General features: G+C 52.1%; 1 protein-coding gene across 1 annotated transcript; it reads left to right on the forward strand.

The window, feature by feature from the left end:
• On the forward strand, window positions 563-4,279 carry LOC8055629 (phospho-2-dehydro-3-deoxyheptonate aldolase 2, chloroplastic). The gene is made up of 5 exons (XM_002464872.2): window positions 563-1,089; window positions 1,922-2,199; window positions 2,548-2,824; window positions 3,421-3,666; window positions 3,757-4,279. Exons 1-5 carry the CDS (start codon window positions 661-663, stop codon window positions 4,024-4,026), a joined length of 1,500 nt encoding a protein of 499 aa, XP_002464917.1. The 5' UTR covers window positions 563-660; the 3' UTR covers window positions 4,027-4,279.

Raw genomic sequence — 11,033 nt, forward strand, 5'->3', positions numbered from 1 at the left:
AGTATTAAATATAAATATAAATAAAAACTAATTGCGTCGAAATTTATGAGACGAATCTTTTAAGCCTAGTTAGTCTATAATTAGACAATAATTACCACAAACAAATAAAAATGCTATAGTATCACGAAATTTTTCAATTCATCAACTGGGCCTGTTTAGATCCCAAATCTTTACATCCCAAAACTTTTGGCTGTAAACTTTACATTCAAATAGATGTTTAGATGCTCACTAAATTTTTTGGTCTACAACACATAAGACACGGGTCACTAAGCAACTTTACACAGTTTTGGAGCTCCAAGATCCCAAATTCTAAATCTTTACAGCCAAATTTGTTTAGATCTATTCTTCTAAAAAGTGCTCATTTCTCCAAAAGTTTTGGCCGTTTGACTACATTGGCCTAAACACGGCCTAAACGGAATGTTTTTTTTCTTTTTTTTTTTATCTACCCGGTCCGTTGTGCACTCTGACTTGTGCAGTTGTGCTGTTGTGCACTCCGCCACGCGTCGCCACATGCACAAACGACTGAACGAGAGGGGCTGAACGCGTTGCACGCGAAGCGTTTCGCGGCCCTCCGACTCGCTCCCCTTGGACTCGATCTCCCACTCCGCCGCCGCCCTCGTCACCACAACGGCGCCTCTCGCCACCGCCCTCACCGCCACAATGGCGCCTCTCGCCACCGCGCCGCCTCCTACTCCCCATGCCCCGCGCTCTCTCGTTCCACGGGTAAGGCCGCGGCGAGGGCTGACGGCAGTGCGCGCGGCCTCACAGGGAAGAACAACGGATGGGTGGACGCCGGGAAGCTGGCGTGCGCGCCCTGCGCGGCAGATCCCGGAGTACCCCGACACGGCGGCGCTGGAGGCTACAGAGCGAACTCTGGCGGAGTTTCCACCGCTAGTGTTCACGGGTGAGGTGCGGAAGCTGGAGGAGCGGCTCGGGGAGGCGGCCATGGGTCGGGCATTCCTCCTGCAGGGCGGCGACTGCGCCGAGAGCTTTAGGGAGTTCAATGCACAGAAAATCCGGGACACCTTCCGACTCATACTGCAGATGGCCGTCGTTCTCACCTTCGGCGGACAGATGCCCACCATCAAGGTCGTTCCTTCTCCGCCTCCATCCTGCTCCTCTCCCTTAATACAAAGCATTGTTTCTTCGTCCTAGGTAATCCGTTCTTCCAATCGTAAATCCGCGTCTCAATGCATTATTTGCACTCCACTAACAATTAGTCCCTGAGTTAGTGATTTGTGTTGTTGGATTTTCTGGAGGATGCATCATATAGAATTTGGCACGTTCAGGTGACATTTAAATGGCTAGATTTGAGAAAATAATAGGCTTTGTTTAGTTCGCAAAAATTTTCAAGATTCCCCGTCACATCGAATCTTTGGTCGTATGTATGGAGCATTAAATATAGATAAAAATAAAAAGTAATTGCACAGTTTACATGTAATTTGTGAGATGAATCTTTTGAGCCTAGTTACTCCGTGATTGGATAATGTTTGTCAAATAAAAATGAAAGTGCTACAGTGGCCAAAAACGAAAATTTTTACGAACTAAACAAGGCCATAGCAAAATGCAGACTTCAAAAAGAAAAAAAGCAAAACCATATGATGATTGGTGAATTAAAACTAGGATCAGATTTGTCTAGCATAACCGGAGTGGACATTTATAAATGATAAAATAAGAATTCATGATGTTATGAAAGCAATATTCTGTTTTCATTCTCTTAATCTGCTCATTGATTATGACCGGAAGAAATGAGGATAAAAAAATCATATCACTGTTAGTGCATCGGTACTTTGTCCTTTCGTGACTTACCACTCAGCACTAGTAAAACACTATCCTGTTGTTTGACTGAGCAAATTATCAAGTGGTTTATATAAAAGGTGGTATCTAGTTGTTTATAAGAGGTGTCGACAATGTATTTCAGGTGGGAAGGATGGGTGGTCAATTTGCGAAGCCAAGATCGAACCCAACTGAGACTGTTGATGGGGTAACCCTTCCCTCCTATAGAGGGGATATCATCAACGATCAGGCTTTTGATGAGAAATCTCGTGTACCAGATCCTGAAAGGTTGATTAGAGCCTATACCCAGTCTGCGAGCACCCTGAATCTTCTCAGAGCATTTGCCCATGGAGGTTTTGCGGATCTTCAGAGAGTCACCCAGTGGAATCTCGACTTTTTGAGGCACAGCACACAAGGAGACAGGTCCTTAGCTATTGGCGTCTGAGTAACTATACCTTCTGCAATTAATTTTATGAAAATAATCATTACTATAATAATATAGTGACAGCATCAGGGTGCAAAAATTTGTCATTCAAAACTTCACATGTTTTACCTTTTCTACAAGCAGAAAATTCAGGGTCAAAATCAACAAATGTAATATAATGTATTGTTTATCCTACTGCTATGACAGCATCAGACTTTTTTTTTGGACGAAACAGCATCAGACCATTTTAGTACAGTCATGTTGGCACACTATATATCATCATAGGTTCATAATTTGTGCTAATGTGGTATACAGATCATATGTCTGTTAACTCCTTGTGCTAGCAGGTATCTGGAGCTTTCTCAGAGGGTTCATGAAGCCATTGGGTTTATGGTTGCCGCTGGGCTGACCCCTCAACACCCCATCATGACCACAGCTGAGTTATGGACATCCCATGAGTCCCTTCACTTACCATACGAGCAAGCACTGACTAGGGAGGATTCCATTAGTGGCCGGTACTATGACTGTTCCGCACACATGCTTTGGGTCGGTGAGAGGACTCGGCAGCTGGATGGTGCTCATGTTGAATTCCTTCGTGGTATTTCAAATCCTCTGGGTATAAAGGTAATAGCCACCTACGAGGGACTGTCATTTACAGTTAACATCTTTTCATATAATATGTATCGAAATCCCAATTCTTACTATTATTGATTGATGGAGTTGTCATTTGTGGTCTTAAATAACAGCTGAGGTGCTTTAGGTTCAATTCATATGGCACCTGTTAGTACTCTTAGTGTGTTTGGTTTGAGAAATTACTATATTCTAGATGAGGTGGTGTATCATGAGTTTGTACTCAAATTTGGTGGAATGACTCTATTCCTCATACTAGTACTAACTGTTAGCTTGTGAGGAGTGAGATGATGATGGATCAACCCCATTACATTTCACAAACCAAACAAAAAAGTGAGGAGTGATTAGATGATGGACTAACTCATTCCTCGAAACCAAACACCCTATTAGTTATCAGGGCATCCTTTTTTTAGAGAAAACGTTCACAACTCAGTATTGTAGCCTTTAATATATTACTGTATTGTTGACTACAGTAGTCAGCACAGTGCCATTTCTCAGCAGTTATGAAGAGAAGCATATTAGTTACTGTTTCTGTTATTATCTTAAAAGAATAATTACATAACCAGCATTAACTTGTATATGTTATATAGGTAAGTGATAAGCTTGACCCATCAGAGCTTGTGAAGTTGTGTGAGACTCTGAATCCTCACAACAAGCCTGGGCGATTGACGATTATCACAAGAATGGGGGCTGAGAACATGCGTGTTAAGCTTCCACAAATGATCAGAGCAGTGCGCCAAGCTGGGATGATTGTTACTTGGGTTAGTGATCCTATGCACGGAAACACTATCAGTGCACCATGCGGACTGAAGACAAGATCATTTGATTCAATCATGGTAAGAACAATATTTTTGTCACGATTCGCTAAGAAACTGTATTACACCTGTATTTGATACTAGTTGGTACAACGGTACTTGCATGTGCAGGCTGAACTCAGGGCTTTCTTCGATGTTCATGGGCTAGAGGGAAGCTACCCTGGAGGAGTTCACCTGGAGATGACGGGGCAGAATGTTACAGAGTGTATCGGGGGATCTAAGGCGGTGACATTTGATGATCTCAGTGCCCGCTACCACACACACTGTGACCCCAGACTGAACGCGTCGCAGTCCCTCGAGCTGGCTTTCGCCATTGCTGACAGGTTAAGGAACAAGAGAGACAAGACATGGCATAATTTGACATCCAGAGTTGTTGCTTAATTAAGAGGATAAGAGATGAAGCTTGATTTTCATCACCAATAAGGATTCACAGCCGCTAGAGAAGATATATTCACATCCTTTAGTTCTTTTTCCTATTATTAAAAGTTGACATTTGATTTTCGGCAGTACAAATGATTAAATCCCTACCTACCTTTTCTCAAAATAATATGATACCATTTTGTTCAACAATAGCCCGGACCTGAAGATGGTTAAGCGATCAGTCCAACCGTCCAAGTAACGCAATTAGTTTTTTCTCTCCATGTTATCGATGAGGTCAGTTTGAGGATGTTATCATCTCATGCTTTGTTTGGAGTTTTTTTTTATTTTTAACCTATTTTCAATAATATTTTAACGCGAGCTCCTCGCGGTTGGAGGTCGGGGCACGCCCACATGGCCGCCCGCCGGGGGGCCGCGCTGTGGCACGACTGCATCACGCGGCCTCGGCGGACACCGTGTCTGGACGTTTCGTCTCAACCTCAACTTCTGGGGGGGGGGGGGGCCTAGGCATCGGCGACGCCGCGCGGCCTCGGTGGACTCTGTCTCCGGTGCACCGCAACCTCCACCAGCACCTCCGTCGTCGCCTCCGCCGCCCCAGCGGGCGCTCCAACAGCGCCGTTTGGGAGGGGCGGTTCGGAGGAGGGACCCATGGTTGATGGCGCCGCCGCCACAGCCGCCGCGGTGGCTGCAGGCGCAATCAGGGCGTCCCTCGTCGTCATACCGCGGACGCCGGCTATCCAGAACTCTGAAGACAGCCTCTCCCACCTGGCACTCGTCGCCACAATCACGGGCAACCGACCCTTCGTCTCCACAGCAATGATCCAGGACGCCCTCTTTGCCCGCTTCCAGATCAACGCTGAGGATGTAGACATCAAGGTGCACGAGCCCGAGGACTTCCTCGTTCGCTTCTCCCGCCGAGAGGACAGGGACTGCGTCCTGTCTTCCAGGCCTTGGGGAGCCCTCATGCCCCTCAGATGGCGGCCCTGGACCAGGGTGTCTGCAGCTGTGGCCGGTGCGTTCCACTACCGTGTCGTGATCGCGCTCCGCAATGTACCTGCACACGCGAGGGACACTGACACTGCACAACGAGTGTTAGGACGCTGCTGTGCTGAAGTTGAGCTCACCAACCTCAGGGACCGGCCACCGGAAGATGATCGGGAGTACTTTGTTTCCGCATGGTGCTGGCATCCGCAACTCATTGAACCTGAAAAGTTGCTGTACATCCCAGACCCTAACATCCGGCCTTCAGAGCCGACGGAAAATACCATGCGATGAGGTCTGCACTACCTCGTCCGCGTACGCGTCGTGGCTTATCAGAACCTCGAGTTGCCGGGCGATGAGCCGCCCGATGATGACGATAACGCCGACAATGATGAGCATGACCAAGCTGAGGATCGGGGAGGCTGGAACGATGATCATCGCTACTGCCCCATGCCGTGCCGCAACTCTGACTGTGATTCAGACTCCTCCGACCCGCGCCACCGGAACGACCACCCCTACTGCGACTATCCCTCAGACTGGGACGGTGGCCAACAGGATGGTCTCTGCCTGGCCCTGCAAGTGGGATAGGTGCTCTGTCTGCTGAAGGCAGGGCAGTACCAGCCGGCTAGCACGCCAACACCACACGCGACACCAACGCCAGCTGCGTCGTCAGCGTCGACTTTCACACCCACCGGCCTCGCCCACGACACGGGCACCCCGGTTGGAGGGCTCCGTTCACCTGAACTACTACCCAACCGTGCTCAATCCCCGCCTGGGGGGTTCGTTGGGTGCGTCATTGGTAAGGACCCAGTCCAGCTGTAGGCCGGCGGATTTGTCATGCCAGCCCCTTCCAGCCCAGGGCGTGACTGGTGGGCGACCATGGCCGAGAACGAGCTGCTCACCCCGACACGGCTGCGTGTGCGGCCCATGAACGCTATGACTCCAGCCACTGACGCAAATGTAAGCTGATGGCCACTCTGCGCTAGAGGGGGGCCACAATAGCGCGGTGCGCTCGGAACGCGCTGAGCACATAACAAGCCTCCACGGTTTCTTCGAGGCCATCCGCCTCCCCCTGCAGGAGCCTGTGCTTCTCACCACGCCACGTGCGCATGTCCCTAGGGGAAGAGACAACGGTTCACTTGAGGATCAAGCCTGGCTGCCGCGCAGAAGCTCCAGGCTTGCTGCGAAGTCGGCCTTCCGTGACCCCAACCCAGAGCGCCAAGCCAAGAGGATCATGATCTCCAGGTGGACTGGGAATGCAGCAGGCCACGTCGCGGATCAAGACGTTGACGACGAGTTTCGTGCAGCGTTCGAAGCTGCGAGTCTCTCCGCGAGAAAAGAAGCCATGGCTGCAATGTTCCCACGGCGGGGGAGCAGAACGCAACCGGCCAGGAGCACACTAGTGACCCAATGAGTGCCAACCATCTACTTAGCTGGAACGTGCGCGGACTTAACTCCCGCGCGCACCGTAACGCCGTTCGCAACGTTGTCTTCGAACAACAGGCATCCATCATTTGTTTGCAAGAAACTAAAGTTGATGTAATCCTTGACTCTTTAATCAGCGACATGATGGGTTCCGACTACGACTATTCGTTTCTCCCGGCCTCGGGTGCCTCCGGCGGTGTGGTCTCATGCTGGCGTCGCGATCTCTGGAGTGGCGCCACCCACAGCATACGATCCTTCTCGGTCACGGTCTCCCTGTCACCACCGGGGGGTGCCGGGGAGCAGTGGTGGCTGACCAACGTCTACGGCCCCCCGTCCAAAGACGAACGCCCGGCGTTCCTACAGGAACTACGTGACATCCGTCTGGCATGCCCAGGCTCATGGCTTGTCTGCGGAGACTTTAACATGATCCTCAACGCAGCTGATAAGAACAACGGACGCCTGGACCACGCCCAAATGAGACGTTTTCGGCAAACGATCAATGACCTACTGTTAGATGAGCTATTCCTCCACGGCAGGCTCTTCACCTGGTCTAACAGACGAGGTGAGCCGACGCTGGAAAGGCTGGATCGTGCGTTTGGATCTACAGAATGGACTCAGAGGTTTCCCGCCCACCATCTCTGCTGTCTATCCTCGGATCACTCAGATCACGCACCGCTTCTCCTGATACTATCCACAAACCCGTGGCCACCTCCAAGATTTAGCTTCGAGGCAATTTGGACGAAGTTCCCAGGTTACACTAAGGTCGTGGCACCTGGCTGGGGCACCTCTGAGCACGCCAGCGCTTGTAGGGCACTCGACCAAAAGTTAAGGAACCTCGCAATGGCTCTTAAGAGCTGGCCTGCCTCAGCGATTGGCGACGTGTGACTACAGCTTGGGGCGGCCCGCTCCTTGGTATACTTGCTAGACACCGCGCAAGAGTCTAGAGCACTGACCCCTGCTGAGCGGGAGTGGCATGGACAGCTAAAGTCTCAGACACTTGGACTCGCGTCCCTCGTGCGAACGATGGCCAGGTAGCGGTCACGCCTCAAATTCCTCAAGGAGGGTGACGCTTGCACAAAGTTTTTCCACCTTCAGGCATGCCACCGGCACCGGAAGAACACTTTGCTTACCATCACTCACGAGGGTCAAACTTTCACTGAGGAGGAGGCCAAGGCCGGCATCGTCCACGCCTATTACAACGACCTACTTGGGAAGCCGTTCAGCCGCACCCACAGACTGGACCTGTCACTGCTGAACCTCCCAACGCCAGACCTCGAGGACCTAGCCCGCCCCTTCACGGCGGAGGAGATCGCCGCGGCCGTGCACGACACGCCGTCTGACCGGGCGCCTGGCCCGGACGGGTTCACGACAGCTTTTCTCAAGTCCTCTTGGGAGATCATTTGCGATGACCTCCGAGTGGCTTTCCACAGTCTGTGGACGCTGGACTTCCGAGGGTTCCACGACCTCAACTCAGCCACCATGGTCCTCCTTCAAAAGAGGGAAGCACCTCAGGGACTCAGGGACTACAGGCCTATTAGCCTGATACACAGCGTCGGTAAGCTTTTTGCCAAGACATTGGCGCTGAGACTAGCACCCCGGATGGTGGAGTTAATCTGAGGCAACCAAACGGCCTTCATCCGCGGGTGCCGAATCCATGACAGATTCAGAGTGCAGCTGGCATGCCGTTTCCTACACTCCAGAAAGTCCCCAGCGGTGCTTCTTAAGATCGATCTCGCCAAAGCATTCGACACGGTCGCCTGGCCCTTTTTGCTGGAGATCTTGGAACACATGGGCTTCCCAAGCCGCTGGCGGGAATGGATATCTGCCATGCTGCGCTCTGCCAGCACGCGGGTACTGGTCAATGGACGCCTGGGCCCGAGGATCTATCATGCGCGTGGGCTGAGGCAGGGAGACCCCCTTTCGCCGCTGCTCTTCGTCATTGTAATGGAGGTACTTAACGCGCTGATCCACGAGGTCGACCGACTAGGACACCTCACGCCCCTACCCAGCGCGATAGCACACTGCCGAGTCTCTGTCTACGCGGATGACCTGGTCATCCTACTGGCTCCCGCGGAACACGACCTCTCGGCCATCCGCCAAGTTCTGGAGTTATTCGCGGGGGCTTCAGGGCTCATGACCAACATCGACAAGTGCGCCATGACTCCGATCGCCTGCCCACCCGAGGATCTGCAGAATGCCTTGCAGGCGTTCCCATGCCGTGTCGAGCCTTTCCCCACCAAGTATTTGGGCTTGCAGGCGTTCCCATGCCGTGTCGAGCCTTTCCCCACCAAGTATTTGGGCGCACCACTGTCAGTCTACAGGCTTGCCAGGAGCAAGGAACAAGAACTCATCGACTCAGTGGCTGCGCGCGTGCCCACTTGGAAGGCACACCTCCTTAACCATGTAGGTCGTGCCACCCTCGTCCAATCCACGCTTTCGGCCATACCTGTCCACATCTCCATCTGCTGCTCCCTCTCGGCCTGGGCGCTCAAGGCAATCGACAGGACCAGGCTTCCTATGGGCAGGAGCCCAATCAGCGGCCGGAGGCCAATGCAAAATTGCATGGCCCGTTGTTACGTCGCCGCGCGAGTTGGGGGGCCTCGGGATCCCCGACCTTCGGTTCCTCAGACTCGCACTGCGCCTACGCTGGGAATGGAAGCGCAGGGAATCACCAGATCAAGCCTGGGCACAGCTGCTGGCGTCGGTCGAGCACAAGGTTGCCCACATGTTCCAAGCTTCGACCACTTTCACTGTGGGCAACGGCGAGCTAGCTTTATTCTGGACCGATGCCTGGCTGCCCCAGGGGCGGCTCTGTTACCTGGCGCCGGTCGTCTTCCAGGCCGTGCCAAGGCGATGGCGCCGGCGCTCGGTCCGCGACGCGCTACAAGACAATCAGTGGGCACGGGACGGGGCTGCGGCTCCCACGGTCACGTACATGTCCCAATTCATCAGACTTTGGACGCTCTTGGACGGCGTACAGCTCAACCCTTTCGCCCCAGACACGATGGTAGGGCGATGGACTCCGGACGGTTCCTACTCCAGTGCATCAGCTTACCGTGCCTTCTTCGAAGGCCGCGTCACGATGCGCGGTGCAAAGGAACTGTGGGATGTCCGCTGCCCACACAAAGTCAAGTTCTTCTTCTAGATTGCTTTCCATGGCCGATTGTGGACAGCGGAACGCCGCAAGCGACATGGCCTCCAACAAACCGACAACTGCGCCCTTTGCGAACAGCACGCTGACCACCTGCTGCTCTCCTGCCCCTTCTCTAGGCAGGTCTGGTATGGCGTGCTACTCTGGGCCGGCCTCCCAACGCTGGTGCCTCTGGGCCAACCAACCTTGCTTGACTGGTGGCTCAAGGCGCGGAACGAAGTTTCGGGCGCGCTTCGTCGAGGCTTTGACTCTGCGACCCTCCTAACGGCTTGGATGATTTGGAAAGAACGTAACAGGCGAACGTTTGATGCAACTGCCTCCACTCCGGACCAGCTACTTCGCAAATCCAAGGAGGAGGCCGCCGAGTGGGTGGCTGCAGGGTTTCGAGACTTGACGGTTTTCAACTCTGTCTAGAGCATCGTCTCACTTTCCTACCCTTCTCTCTTAGGAGCAAAGCTTCTCGCCTAGAAAGTACAGCTAAGCACGCTCCGCCGTAGTAGCCGGCACCCTTTGTATTTTGTGTTGCCCGTCGTCCCACTGATAACTCGCCATTTGGAACGGGGGATGTAACTCTTATAACTCTCTTCTTCTTAATGAGGCACGTGCAGCACATGTTTTCGAAAAAAAATAATATTTTACTTTCAGATGTGACCTGTTCAGTCGTGGCAACCTGCGTGGCACAACCAAATTACACTGTCCTGACACGTTGACACTGTCATGACCTCTCACTCTACTCCATTTGGCGCGGGAGCAAGGTTGTGCCCAGCCAAATCTCGTTTTCAGTTAACTTATCTATCCATCATTAAATAGTTTATTACGATTTGGTCTCACAAAACTCAACATATTTACTGTATGAAGTGTAAACAATATATTTGTTGTATGAAGTGTAAACAATACGTACATTTGTTTTATAAAGTGTAAACAACTGATTTTAGTGAACGAGCATAAGCTGTTGATCTGCGGTTCATGGTTGATTATTTTCTTCCACTTGTCTCGATCCAAAACGCCCGCCCCCTGTAAGTCTGTAACACAGGCTGGCCTTCATCTTCTTTCTAGCCTGGCTAGGCTAATCTAAGCCTCACTCCAGCAAGCCAACATAGAGTTGTTTGGTTGTCTACACTATCTAAACCAGGCTAGCATCTAGTTGTGTTGGTTTGGCTGGGGTAGAGTCACCTTCTCTTTACACGAATAACTTCACCATCTTTTTGCGGTAATTCATCGAGCACACGATAAGCGTCACTCCGGCGTGAACCAGAGCATGGGACGAGCCTTGTGCTGGTCGAGAGAGAGGGAGGGGAGGGGAGGGGAGTGGGGGCTCGCCGGCGAGCAGCTAGGAGGAAAGAACCTTGTGCGTCATCTTGTACCTCGAGAGAGGTGGAGGTGGCGACACGACGGAGACCGTGATGGCGGCCAGCAGCGCGCTGAAGCACCTCCGCCACGACCGTACCTCCGA

This window comes from Sorghum bicolor, chromosome 1 (assembly GCF_000003195.3).
Source record: "Sorghum bicolor cultivar BTx623 chromosome 1, Sorghum_bicolor_NCBIv3, whole genome shotgun sequence".
NCBI lineage: Eukaryota > Viridiplantae > Streptophyta > Magnoliopsida > Poales > Poaceae > Sorghum > Sorghum bicolor.

Excerpts from the sequence above, each read along its gene's own strand:
- LOC8055629 (XM_002464872.2), top strand. The coding sequence starts at position 661 with ATGGCGCCTCTCGCCACCGCGCCGCCTCCTACTCCCCATGCCCCGCGC. Across the intron at positions 1,090-1,921 it reads GACAGATGCCCACCATCAAG|GTGGGAAGGATGGGTGGTCA; the intron begins GTCGTTCCTTCT and ends AATGTATTTCAG. Across the intron at positions 2,825-3,420 it reads CAAATCCTCTGGGTATAAAG|GTAAGTGATAAGCTTGACCC; the intron begins GTAATAGCCACC and ends TATGTTATATAG.